The sequence below is a fragment of the Triticum dicoccoides genome, chromosome 2B (assembly GCF_002162155.2).
Source record: "Triticum dicoccoides isolate Atlit2015 ecotype Zavitan chromosome 2B, WEW_v2.0, whole genome shotgun sequence".
NCBI lineage: Eukaryota > Viridiplantae > Streptophyta > Magnoliopsida > Poales > Poaceae > Triticum > Triticum dicoccoides.
Genome location: NC_041383.1, coordinates 547,508,078 through 547,521,681, shown reverse-complemented (window position 1 = coordinate 547,521,681; position 13,604 = coordinate 547,508,078). Strand labels below are relative to the sequence as shown.

Sequence of the window (13,604 nt, the reverse complement as noted above, 5' to 3'; positions counted from 1 at the left end):
ATACCTTTTCTATTTCGTCGCAGCTAAATAAACAACCCTAAACCCGAATAGTACCCGCCATACTCCTAAACCCTAGCGCCTCCGCCCCTTCCGGCCCAAACGCGTTAGCCATGGCGACAAAAGCCGCCGCCGCCGACCCCGCCGCCGCCGCCGCTCCCCCCGCCGCCGCAGCCCCCGCCGCTCCAGCCCCCGCGGTTTCCCTCGACGAGACCAAGGCGAAGAATGTCCTCCGCCAGGTTTGGAGCTCCTACCCCGTCTCCGATCCCAGCCGTCTCGCGCCCCTGGGTCCTGGTTGCTTATTCTCCCCTCCTCTGTTTTGAGCCGCAGGTGGAGTTCTACTTCAGCGACAGCAACCTCCCCCGCGACGGTTTCCTGCGGAAGACCGTCGAGGAGAGCGAGGATGGATGTACGAATTCCTCACTGCTTTCATGATCATGCTGCTTTGCTTTTTGTGGTACTGGTGCTAATTTTGGTGCTCTTATTTTTGGGGTGTTTTGGATCGAGCAGTGGTGAGCTTGGCTCTCATCTGCTCCTTCGCGAAGATGAGGTCGCACCTTGGCCTAGATGCCGCCGTGAAGGAGGACGGCGTTCCAGAGACGACAGTGCTTGCGGTCGCCAAGGTGCTGCGTTGTTCCGCGGCCCTCCGTGTCTCCGAGGACGGTAAGGAGTTATTTTCCAACAGCCTGTCAGTTCTTTTACATGACATGCGAATCTGTAGTTGATCTGCAGTGGGGTTCATATTTCAATGTTGAAGAAGCACACTTCTGAGTGGAAGGATAATATTCCGTTTTCCAGTTTCATATAGTGACTGACATGGTGAACTTTGTAGTTCATAGTTAAGTACTGTAGATGGTTTATTCTTATATTTGATCAAATCTTCGTTATGATCAAGCTAATTCACCTGTTAAAGTGGATGGTTGCTGCATGGTGCAAATTAGGCCAAAATGAACATGTCTTGCTTCAGATTCTCTTACAGAAATATGCGAGTTATATGGTTCCGTAACTGATATCAATTTTTTGTTTATACAGGGAAGAGAGTTGGGAGAGCTAACGAGTTGTTGAAGCCAGATGAGATTATAGTGCAAATTGACTCGAGGTCAATTGCTGTGTCACCACTTCCTCACAACGTAAAGCTGGAAGATGTTCAATCTTTCTTTACTCAGTATGGCAAGGTATGTTATCTGTATAACCTTGAGTACCAGACTTGACAGGATACGCTAGAACCGCTAGTTTACACATCGCGTGTTGCTTCAACTTTCACTAACACATTTATCAGTTAGTTTGAACTGGAAATGTCCAGTTAGGTGCACTATGCCTGTGATATTCAATTGATATGATAATTTGGCAAACTTGCAAGTTGACGCAGCATCACTATAATACATGAATCGTGTAACATAAATGCTGATGGTACTGTGTTGTTTCTGAACTGTGTGCATCACAGGTTAACAGCGTAAGGCTACCAAAACATGTTTCTGACAAGAGGCAGTTCTGCGGCACAGCTTTGGTCGAATTTTCGGAAGAAGATGAAGCGAACAATATCATGAATAACAAACTTAGTTTTGCAGGAGCGGATCTGGAAATAAAAACAAAGTAAGCTAACTACCGATTCAAGCTCTTTTTTCTCATGCTTACCATTTTACCGGTGACAGAATTTATGTTCTCATTCTTTGGGCTTATTCCCAATATATTTGTTTGCATGCTCTTTCTTTATCAATTGATGTTGGTTAGATACTTAGATGCAAGATTTTGTACTGCTTGTCATGATGATTGATAGCTATGTCATTTCCTCTTACATTTTAGAATCATGAATGCAGTGTCTATAGTTTTCACATTGCTGACTTTATTTATAACTATGTATCAATAACGTGTTATCCAATGTTATAATACAGGAAGGAATTTGATGCTGAAATGGAGGCTAAGAAAGAAGCTTATGAGAAGTCGCACCCTAATGCACACCCTAATAAAAACGGCCATGATGAAGGGTAAACTTTCTGTACTAACAATATGAATCATGCTATTTGTACTATCTAGAGTTTGACTTGACCCTGTGAATCGTCTGTATTTGGTTATATAGATACCCAAAAGGTCTGATCCTGTCTTTCAAGCTGAAGAGAATTCTAGCTGATGGTGACACAGAGCAAAATGGTGGGGACAAAGTTGATAATAGCGACAATGCCAAGAAGGAAGGGGCTTCCGAATCTGCGGAGGAATCGGGGAAAGCTTCTGAAGAGAAGGCCCCTGAGAACACTGATGCCAAGGAAGAGAAGCCAGATGATGCTGAGGAGTTGAAAGGGTCAGATGCACAATCTGTTAAAAAGGATGATAAAAGCCTTTCAGAAAATGACAAGGAACCAGTTTCAAGGGAGGACTTCAAAGAATATTTTGCCAAATTTGGCACAGTGCGGGTAATTTGATTTCTGGCGGTCCTTTTTCTTTACAGTTTGTTCTCATACCATGACTAGCAATCTTTGTTTACATACTATTACTAGGTGAGTATATGACCTGTAAGATACCCTGTTTTGCTGTGAGGTTATTGCAGATTTAAAATCTGAAGTTTTAACTTGAACCGTCATAATATTTGATTCACATATATCTCCACCTTAGGTTTTGTAGTAAAAAAAAAACTCCCAAGCTTGCTGGAACAAGCACAGAATTAGGAAGTTCAAATGTCACTCATGACGTTCAACTCTCATGCACCTCCACCTTTGGATTATCTTAGCAATTCAATGCATAACATGTCTGGAACAGGCAAATTTCTTTTACTGTTCCATCTATGGTTTACCACAGATTGCGGAACCACTACCAAACATGCACTGAGCTGGTTTTTAGTTCTTGTGAAGTTGTAGAATCATGTACTTCTATAAATCACAAGATACTGTTATACACAGCCAGTTCTTCTAATTGTTGGCTGCCAATAATGCTGCTGTTTGATTCTATTTAGGTCACTGTTGCAGAAATGTTTCTTAGGTTTGAAAATGTATTCGAAAAGTTTAATTCATTTTCACTAGATGTTGCACACCTATCTGGTTAACTGGGCAATACCAAGAATAATGTCTAACCATATTTAGGGAATACAAAAGACGATCTATTAATCTTTTCAAGGATGTTATATGCATCCCCGAAGAAGGCTATTACATATGAATGCTGAAATTATATATCTTCGCTTTGTATTTTCTGTAACATCTTCAATTAAACACAATTCTCTATCACATGACATTTGTTTATACCAAACTTTAATATTTCTCTCGATTTTCTTCCCTTTTTGAAGTACGTGGACTTCAGTAAGGGGGATGATTCAGGATACCTTAGGTTTGAGGAATCAACGGCTGCGGAAAAGGCCCGTGCATTTGCAGCTCTTGCGGATGAAGGTGGTTTGGTTATGAAGGGCCACCTTGTCACTTTGGAACCTGTGTCTGGTAAATACTTCAGCTTCTCTCAGTTTTTTTGGGGTCTTATTGAATGAAGTAACTTAAGTCACGATGCAAGTAGATTCCTTCTTATAGTACCTGTTTGTTCTGTAGTTTATGTGTGACAATATGAATATAATTGCTGTTACATGTAGTAATTGTTTTTCATCCAGATGTGAGTTTTGGATAGTTCAGCTTTACGCCTGAAATAATTTTCATCGGTGTGCTCTGTTCTTTCCTGTAAAACTATCAATTAAACTGGGTATTGAAATGTCAGTATAAGGTTATGATTATAATCTCTATTTGATGTGAACCTACTATTCCAATGCAGGACAAGCTGAGAAAGATTATTGGAGTGGAATAAAGGGTGGCCAAGGGAGATTCAATAACAATAATAGAAGCAACAGGGGAGGAAGGTACTATAATTTTTATATTTGATTGTTGGTGCTGTTTAATTTTTCCCTTGTTGTAGTATAAACTGGGTATAAATTGGATCATAGCTATTGAAATTTCATCAAGAAGAAAACCTAATGCTGTGCAAGAAAGGAACCATAGTTGTGTCTAGAATAATGTTGTCCACCACCGAAATTTTAATCTCTATAAGCCTACGTGTACGAAATTCTTTGGTCCAGACTGAAAACATTTCAGTGGTAGGGCAAACTGTATGCCATGTTTCTTTTTTGCTTAACCTCTTCAGGAGATAACACTGTTGTTCCCTTGCTGTGGACTTCCCAGGGACTGGAAGAACAACAGAGGTGCCGGCGGAAGGCACCACGGTGGTGGGAAGCGGGGTGGTCGCCACTCTGACAACCATGAAAGGGCTAACAAAGTCCAAAAGCTCGATTCGTCTCCTTAGATAGCCTGGATCGGCTTATACCATCTTTTAGCCCTAGCGAGGAAAAGAAAATATGTCTCCGGTGCCTGCCTGCTGCTGCCTCCACAGCTTTGGAGGCGGCCTTTCTGTGTCTGGTTTAAATTTTACTTGTGCTTTTTAAAGTCTGAACGACAGGTGTGATGAGCCATGTTGACAATTGATGAAGAGAAGGAAAACTTTATATGCGGCTAAAGTTTGGGCTCAACCAGTCGCAGGGCCGTGGAAACGGCGACCCTGTGATTTTATCTGTGTTTGCTGCTGTAATTTTGTGATGGATCGTGGTGCTTGTAGTCGCATTTTTGTGAATTTTGCGTCATGAAAAATTTCTTCCAAAAATGATGCTTCTCTGTTTCATAATATATAGTGCATCGATTTTTTGAGAAGTCAAAAATTGCAAACTTTGAACTTAAGTTTATAGAAAAATCTATTTATATCTATAATGTCATCAAATATGTAAAATATGAAACTAATTCTCTAATGATATATGCTTGACATTCTAGATGTAAATTTTTTTCTTCAAAAACTTGGTCAAAATTTGTGAGATTTGACTTCTTAAAAGAACTACATGCACATTTTTCAGCCAAGCCTAAGCCTATCTATAGTTGCTGCCGTGCCAGGAATGAATAGGAAAAGGGCGCTGATCTGCGCTGGTGCGCTGGCCCAATTGTTGGGCCGGTCCAACACCAGCCGTCCGATGCGCGAGCCGGGGTCGTCAGATCTGTGCGATCGAGATCGAGATCCCTCTGAAAAAATCCTCCCGCATCGCACTGCACCCGCCCCTCGCCGTGCGGCACCGCACCGCAGCAGGTTGCACCTCGCCGAGCCCCCGTCCCTCGCCGCAAGCTGCACCTCACCACACCCTCGCCGCACGGCACCGCGGGCCGCCTCCCGCTGGCCGTTGACCTCGCAACACCCATCCCCCACCCCCTGCGGATGGCAGCTAGCCACCTCCGCCGTCAGCCGCAACTTGGCGATGAAGTTCGTCGCAACTCCGTCGCTGCCGGCCATTGACACATGCAACACTCGCCGCAGTTGTAGCTAATCCGTGAACGCTGCCGGAACTCGCCGCCGCGCTTGAAGCACCATGACCTCGTGAATGGATGTAGCAAAACACATGGCCACTGGTAGCAAAAAACGAGGCTGTTGCAACAAAAATGTCATCTTCGTCGTCGTCGGTCACGCCTCGGTCGTAAAAAAGCGCCATGGCCGCATGAATGGATGTAGCAAAACACACAGACGGTAGTAGCAAAAAATTGACACGGTGGTAGCTTTTGAAGCTTTTCCCCTCTACGATGGAAGCTTTTCCGTAAACGGATGAAACTTTTTTCGTTTTGAGCAGCGCCTGGGTGAGATCTTCCTCTATCGTTCGGTTGCAGCAAAATCACAGAGAGACACCATGGCCGTCGTCGAGGAAGATTTCTCAATCTCTGGTTGAAGCTTTTTCATCTGCAGGTTGAAGCTTTTTGTCAAACGGTTATAACTTTTCCTGTATTTTGTTGTCTGGTTGAAGCTTTTTTATCTACTGGATGTAGCTTTTTATGTCCATGGTTGTAGCACGGAAAAACGCCGTTTGCAACTCTCCCAGTACCGCGGTTGCAACTCCTCCCCGTGGCCATGGTTGTAGCACGGGCACCTCGGTCCTCCCGGCGTTTTGCCTGTCGCCGGTTGCAACAAAAGGGGAAGAGAGGAGGAGGAAAAGGGAAGAGAGGGAGAAGGAAGAAAAAGGAGGTAGGAAGGTGAGCGGGGCTGCAATCTATATCCATGGCCGACGGCGAGCTGCTCCACGCGCTACAATGGGGGAGATGAGATGGGGTCAGACGACTGGCGGAAGGAAGAAGAAGCAAAGAAAAAAAAAGTGAAAAACGTTTGGGTCAACTAAGCGCGCGCCTGTCAGCATGTCCCGCACGTGAAAAAGGGAAGCGACAGGCCGAGCGCTTCGGCCGGCGCACCGGGCCCAAACACTTACCATTGGAAAATTCTAGCAATTGTGTGATGGTCATATTACTAATTTAACTGATGAGATCAACCGCCTCCAACCTTGCGCTGAGGCTCGGACACTTTGCAAAAGAAGTCCTAGCGCTTTTTTCTGAACCTTTTTTATAGGTGCGCCAACCACAAGGCTTTTTGTTGTGCGTCCATCAAAAGCTGCTACGGGCCGTCCGGTCAACCTCGGATCCAATAACCGCGGAGGCGGTCATCGTGTGGAGAGTTATCTGGCGAACGTTCGCTGGGAGGGGGTGACATTTGCGAACGTTTTGCTGGCAGTTTTAGTTGTATCATGAGGGTTGACAGTTTCTTCAGAACAACATGATAATTTTTGGGAAGATTTTTTTTCCCAAAAACGACCATAAATTAAAAAGATTTTTTTTTCCAAAAACAACCATAAATTGGAAAGATTTTTTTTTTCAAAAACGACCATAAATTGCTTCGTTTGATCTCGCGTCGGAACTAAAACTTGCCAACAAACAACATTTGTTTGCCATCCCCTTCTGAGGGGACATCGGCGAAACAGCATTACCGTTTAGTATTTGAATGTCAGAATTTCTTTTTATTTGCACTACGGTTCTTGATTTTCTTAGACAAAGGCAAAAGAAGATTTCACCACAATGAACCTAACCAACCGGCTAATCCAAGGCAACAATGATAGTCATACTCACTCCGTTTCTTTTTACTCTGCATATAAGATTTGATCAAAGTCAAACTTGATTAACTTTATAGAAAAAAATAGCAAGATTCACAATATGAAATCAATATTTTTAGATGCATCATGAAATTAATTTTCATATCCTATAACTTTAGTATTGTAGATGTTGATATTTTTTGCTACGAAGTTGGTCAAACTTTACATAGTTTGACTTTGACCAGATCTTATATGCAGACTAAAAAAACGGAGGGAGTATTACCACCGATTTGACAAAGGCCAAGGACACTTTTGTTCACTTCTGAAAATATAAATATAAAATTCATTTAATATTCAGTTGCCAGATTATACCTTTTTTATTTGCCTTACAATTCCAGAATTGTCTTAATCTAAAATTTTATAATCTCGTTTCTCAGATTTTCAAATCTTGACTCGTCAAATTTGTTTTGAGCGAATTCGACCAAAAGCACATCGTTTTGACCAAAATGCCACTCTGAAACGCACATAACCTGCAGTTCTGCACAGGTGAAAAGGCAACACATCTTTGACATCCCCACGACCGCACTCGAGTAGCAGCCGCAGACAGATCTTTCTCGACACCCACCGGCGGCTAAGCGGATATGGCGGCCTCACCGGCAACATCGTCCGCGGCCGCGAGGGCCTCCACCTTCGCACGGCTATCCAACGCGCCCCTGCGTGCGCCCAGAGCCGCCGCCGTCTCGTTCCCGTCTCCCAACTCCGGTACGCTCCCGCCTACCATCTCGACCGCTGGTCTTCCGGCGGCCTGCTGCTTCTGATTCCTGCCATTCGATTCGTGCAGCTCGTCCGGCCGCGCTGGTCGCGGATGCTCGGGCTTCCCGGCTCCCCGTCGTGGCCGCAGCCGCCGGAGGGCACCAGCGGCTGATGGGGTCGCTGACCAACACCGAGGGGCTCAGGTTCGGCGTGGTGAGTGATTGATTGCTCCTCCGTGTCGCCACCTCTTCGCCAGTGAGCGACTTTACTTGAATAAGCAAAACACAGCGGTTAATGGCTTATGACTAGAAATAGAATCACCGGAGATAAAACTTGGACTGAACCAAGGTTAATAGAATCTTGGCCATGAACAATACTTTTAACTAGAAATAGACGAATCACTGGAGACAACAACACTACCAGCATGATTGATAGAGAGATACTTGGCAAATAGAACCACTACTTTCCTGTTTTTCAACACCATTTACCTTTCCATTGTCTAACTCTGGTTCTTTAATCAACCTGCAGGTTGTGGCACGGTTCAATGAGATAGTGACCAACTTGCTTCTGCAGGGGGCTTTAGAGGCATTCGAGCGATACTCTGTCAAAGCAGAAAATATCACCGTGCGTATCTTTATTCACTTGTTTAAATAGAAGTTATTTTGGACCGTGTTGAAGTGCAAACATATCTTGAACCTCATCAATAACCCATCATGTGTCCGGTTGTTAAAGAGGTGATGTTGTACCCTAGCCCAAACAAATTCATCTCCCGGCGGCTCAGCAGTTTCTTGCCATGTAAATATCAAAACTCATGGTCTTGCAAAAAGGGAAAAGAAAGAAAAACAATGTGCCTTTGGATGAATATTGTTTGGTTGCTTTCCTAACTGCTGTTGGGGCCAAAACAATTGTTTCATGAACTATTGCCCATGAATCGCCAATTCAGCATGCACCCACTCTTGTTGGATGACTTAACCACTTCATGGGGTTAATATACTGTTCCCGTTCTTTCGAAAACATATATAATTTATGTATACGTGTTTGTGAACTACTTTGATCTTCCTTTGATGAACGTTTTACATGGGGGTTGTATAATGATGTAGCGACACTAATATAACGAATTTAACAGAATCTTTGACATGATATACCTTTAAATGGATTGTTTTCCATGTAAAGCCTTTCTTAGAAATCTCAGATATAAATAATCTACACCAATATACATTGTACATGATGCTTCATCTGCACACTGATTAAAAACAACCTTACTCCTAAATAAGTTATGCAACCATTTTTCCATGCATCACTCTAATTTTCAACTTCTTTTTTAGGTTGTTAGTGTTCCTGGCAGCTTTGAAATTCCTGTTGCAGCACAGAAGCTTGGGAAGTCTGGAAAGTATGATGCAATTTTGTGCATTGGGGCTGTGGTAAGTCTTCTTTGTATCTTTGTCAGATGATTAAATCTCGGAAGTTGAAGAGATCAGCATACTTTTATGCCCCTTTATGCCCTTTTCTTATTCTTCCGCTGTCTATGAGGTAGTGGCTATCGCATTATCTGTAATTTAGAAATCAGAAAATCACAATAAAAATCTGGATAAGCTATATGCTGCTGACATGTTCTATTTACATGTATAACTGTCTTTAGGATGCTCTCACATATATCTTATTGTCTTTTGACATATCTTAACCATGATTCTGTAACTTGTGGGAAGTTATCTTTTAAGCAGTGTAAGGACTTTCACATATATCTTATTGTCTTTTAACATCTCTTAACCATGATTCTGCAACTTGTCTGTCTTTTAAGCAGTGTAAGGCTAGCTTATGCCAAGTTTGCTAAGTATTTCCCTCTATTAATCGTGCTGGTCGTGTTGTTGTCATAGTAATACCAGCTAAAACCTATGCTCCGCAAACCCATAGTTATCGTGTTGATGCTATTTGATTTTGAAGTTTTTTTTTTAAACTGATTTGCAGATTAGAGGTGACACAACCCACTATGATGCTGTTGCAAACTCTGCTGCTTCAGGTGTACTCAATGCTGGATTGTCTGCTGGTATGTTGCTTTTATCTCTTAGCCTCCTTTTATCAAGCCAGTTGGGTTGTAGAGAACTTATTCTGTGAGTCCATTTATGTTCCAGTTGTTTCTTGTTAGTAAGGTCACTATGGGTGCATATGGACATGGGTTCACATTTAATTTTCCAGCTGTTGATAGGTATAACTAGATGGGAAACTTTTTGTTAATTATTGATGCTCAATGAACATACAAAGCTAAAACAGCTACAGATATCCATGCATGTCTCGTATAACTTAGAGAATTATGTACCCAGTAACTAGTGTGAGTAAAGATTATTGGGTTCAAAATTGTGACATCCGACGAATTTACCCTATGTTGTTTTCTCTGTCTGGTGATTACAATTTGCAGCTACTTAAAATTAAGAATCTGGCTGATTGCTTCTCTGATGTTACCACAGGCGTCCCCTGCGTATTTGGTGTTCTGACCTGTGATGACATGGACCAGGTAATTCATGGTTCTGTTAGCTAGTTTGCAACAGCATCATAGTGGGTTGTGTCACCTCTAATCTGCAAATCAATTTCAATAACATACATATCTTCTGAAATGTTCCATAAAAGCATAATTATGTATCCTGTCTGGTAACTGTTTCACCCATTTACTTAAGTTAGCTAGTTTTTCTGTTGATATGCGTTTAATCCTGTTGATATGCGTCCTGTAAAGTAATGTCAACCTGGTTCCATCGTGTGTGTAGTATTGATGCAGAAGTGTGAATTGTCCTACATGCCTTATGGCGCAATTGCGGTGCGCATAATGTGATCGTTTTGCTTCTGTCTGCTTCGGTCCTTGCCTAACCAATCTTGTGTGAAAAATAAATGCTAAATCACACACATCCATGGTGCAGGCGCTAAATCGTGCTGGTGGCAAGGCTGGAAACAAAGGTGCTGAGACCGCCATAACTGCTGTAAGTACACAATTTGCTTGGGAAGTGAATCAACCTGTATATTTTCACTGTCCATCTGATGAACTCTCATCTCCTGCTGTAGATTGAGATGGCCTCGCTGTTTCGGCATCACTTAGCCTGATGACACCGAATGCTATGGTCGGCGAGCCAGCAAGATTTTCTCCCCTGTTCGCGGCTATCGGAGTTTTTCCCCCACATTTGTTTTAAAATTTCTTTTTTATTGCTGCAGGCTAGTGTTTGACATGTCGTTTCTAAATTATTTTGGTCTGTACGTATGTACTCTGATTGCCTGTTCGCCTTTGCCCGCAAGAAACTTGCAAGTTTAGAGCATGAATAAACTTTTTTTCCTGCAAAAAAAAAAGAATAAGCTTATTTCGCTGTGTCCTATTTTTGTTTCGTGATGGGTGTCTGGGTAGTGTCTATTGTAGCCTTGTGGGACTGAGAACGGGTTGGGACATGTATGTATGTGCATGGTTGTTGGCTGGGCGCCTGTGCTGCACAGACAGACAGGTTGTTCGTGTTCGGTGGTTCCTCTCCGGTAGCCATCTCCACCGCGGCCGGCTGTGCAGCACGTCTCATGTTACACGTCGTAGGTGCCCTACATGGGCCGGCACGGTGTCAGGACAGAAATCCCAGCGACAACAGTTAGAAACGTAACAGGTACTGTTTCATTTGCCCTCAAGCATAACAACCGTTGATCTGCGATCCTACGGCGCCAGCGAGCGTACCGGTTCACACTCAAGTCACTTGCTATCAACCATCGATCTCAAGATGAACGGCTCTGGTGGTTCACACTCAAGTCACTTGCTATCAACCGTCGATCTCAAGATGAACGGCTCTGGTGGTTCACACTCAAGTCACTTGCTATCAACCGTCGATCTCAAGATGAACGGCTCTGGTGGTTTTTACCTCTTTTAAACTTTACTGTGTAATAGCTGAACCTGTCACTTTCTTGCTTTTCACCTGCTCGAACCCTTTTTAAACCCTCCTTCGGCTTGTGGAGAGGGCATTCTGGATGTATCTGGGCTTGGCCCCTAAAGCCGCCGTGTTCCGGCTGGCGAAACCTAGCTCTGTGGCTCAGATCCACCATCAATCAATCCCCAAATTTCCACCCAATTGAGTGAATTTCTTCTGTGTTTCTGAATCTAGTCGATAGTTCTTAGTTAGACCCTGTCAATTGGTATACAGGGCTGGTTTAATCCTCGGAGGCGACGTTTTAGCGAACTCCAGATCGGATCTGGAGGAGGCTGGGCGGCGCTGCGAAGCAGGGCGTAGACGGCGGCGGTAGACGAATTCGGAAGCGGACTGGTTAGTGGTTTCTGAAGAACTTTTCTTCACTGTCAAATCCCACCCAACCCTCCCTTTCCAGTGCTTCTTTCTCTCCGGCGACGGACGCGTCGCGGCTGCAACGGCGAGAGAAATCACGACGAGGTCAGGTTTCCGGAACACCGGAGTAAAATCCCTCCCTCCACTCCCTAGTGCAACTCGGGCCAGCGATCAATTCCTAGATGATCAACCCGCTCCCGGACCCGATGGCGAAGGAGGACGATACACTGGACACTGCATCTCTAGAACTTGAATCTCTACAGCTGGATATCAAGGCTTTGAGGCAGAATAGAGAGGACGATAAGAAGGAATTTTATGACTTTATTGAAACGGTCAACAGGAATTTTGCCAGCACCGACAAAAACTTCAAGAACATACAGGAAAGCCTGCGAAAATTAATTGAGGAAGATAAAACAGAGGAAGAGGATGAAGATCCCAGTCCTCCATCAGGTCGTGGAAGTACTATTCCTCCTGGACGGCCCAAGCAACTGTCAACTGCAAACCAAGGGGGATGAACAAGAGCGACAATAGCTGGTTCTGCCGTACTCACTGACAAAGCAACAGGAAAGGAATTGAACCTGGATGGCCTCCAAAAGGGCCCTACAGACATCCAAACCATACAACAAACAAAGTGGAAATGGTCACGCCTCAGAGCAATATTGGAACAAATCAGGGAGCAATCCAAACAGTTGAAGAGATTCAGGAAGAAGGCCCACGCAAGGAGACTCAAAGAGCACGACCTTTGCATAATGGTGTGCGCAGGAACATTTTAAGTGTTAAACCTGCCAAACTCAACATATCTGAGTTTGAAGGCACTGATGCAGACTCTTGGATACAGAACATAGAGCAATTCTTCGAAGCTTCAAGAACTCCCTTCGAGTAAAGAACTGAAATTGTTGTATCTTACTTGAAAGGAGAAGCAATACAGTGGTGGAGAGGGACAGGTTTTCTGGTTGCAAACATGCCCTGGCACAGGTTTTGCTCCCACCTGACAGACAAATTCGCAGTGACTTCTGTCTGTGAAAATGTTAAAGCTTTTCACATCCTTACTCAAACCAGTACTGTGGCACAATATATTTCTGCTTTCGAGCAAAACATGAATCTCATGAGAAGAGATAATCCTGCAGTGCTAGACGGCTACTACATGCACAATTCCATCTCAGGTCTGAATCCCTACATTCAGAGTCACCTGGAATGTCACCAACCTGATAATATGCAAAGAGCAATGTGGCTTGCAAGGAGGATAGAGAAATCATGTCCCACACCTACCAACTATAAGAACTCCACTTCTTATTTCAAGAGACAAAGCACTGCTGAAATTAGTAAAAATCCAGCTCCTCTTGTAACACTTGCAGCTACTGTTATACAACAAGCTAGAGAAAAAGGAATTTGCTACAAGTGTAGAGAGCCCTGGTTCCCTGGACACAAACAAGTATGCAAAATTTCACAGGAAGCCCAGATTCAAGCACTACAAGAGCAAAACCCTGTCAATCCTGATGTTATATACATTATGGATGCAGAGGAAGAACAGTCTGACACTAAAGAGGACAACACAGACTCACAGCAGCTCAAAATATCCATGCATGCTACAAATGGCACACCTGAGGAGCAGCCAAAGCACACTCTACAAGTACAAATTGGCTCAACTATGGCCCTAG

At 43.7% G+C, this 13,604-nt stretch overlaps 2 protein-coding genes across 2 annotated transcripts in view; both read left to right on the top strand.

Annotated features, from left to right (window-relative positions):
• Positions 1–4,474, top strand: part of LOC119360996 (la protein 1-like) — a 7,181-nt gene extending 2,707 nt beyond the window's left edge. The window contains exons 4-13 of the mRNA XM_037626404.1: positions 43–236; positions 328–406; positions 508–660; positions 1,030–1,172; positions 1,442–1,590; positions 1,890–1,982; positions 2,075–2,405; positions 3,269–3,416; positions 3,739–3,823; positions 4,143–4,474. Of these exons, the coding sequence (XP_037482301.1) occupies positions 43–236; positions 328–406; positions 508–660; positions 1,030–1,172; positions 1,442–1,590; positions 1,890–1,982; positions 2,075–2,405; positions 3,269–3,416; positions 3,739–3,823; positions 4,143–4,263 (1,496 nt within the window). The 3' untranslated portion in view covers positions 4,264–4,474. The remainder of the gene's footprint in view (positions 1–42; positions 237–327; positions 407–507; positions 661–1,029; positions 1,173–1,441; positions 1,591–1,889; positions 1,983–2,074; positions 2,406–3,268; positions 3,417–3,738; positions 3,824–4,142) is intronic.
• A 2,984-nt stretch (positions 4,475–7,458) lies between these two features.
• LOC119364778 (6,7-dimethyl-8-ribityllumazine synthase, chloroplastic-like) lies at positions 7,459–11,005 on the top strand. The gene is made up of 8 exons (XM_037630306.1): positions 7,459–7,663; positions 7,743–7,867; positions 8,183–8,278; positions 8,980–9,075; positions 9,620–9,698; positions 10,117–10,163; positions 10,561–10,620; positions 10,703–11,005. Exons 1-8 carry the CDS (start codon positions 7,543–7,545, stop codon positions 10,739–10,741), a joined length of 663 nt encoding a protein of 220 aa, XP_037486203.1. The 5' UTR covers positions 7,459–7,542; the 3' UTR covers positions 10,742–11,005.
• The last annotated feature ends 2,599 nt before the right edge of the window (positions 11,006–13,604 follow it).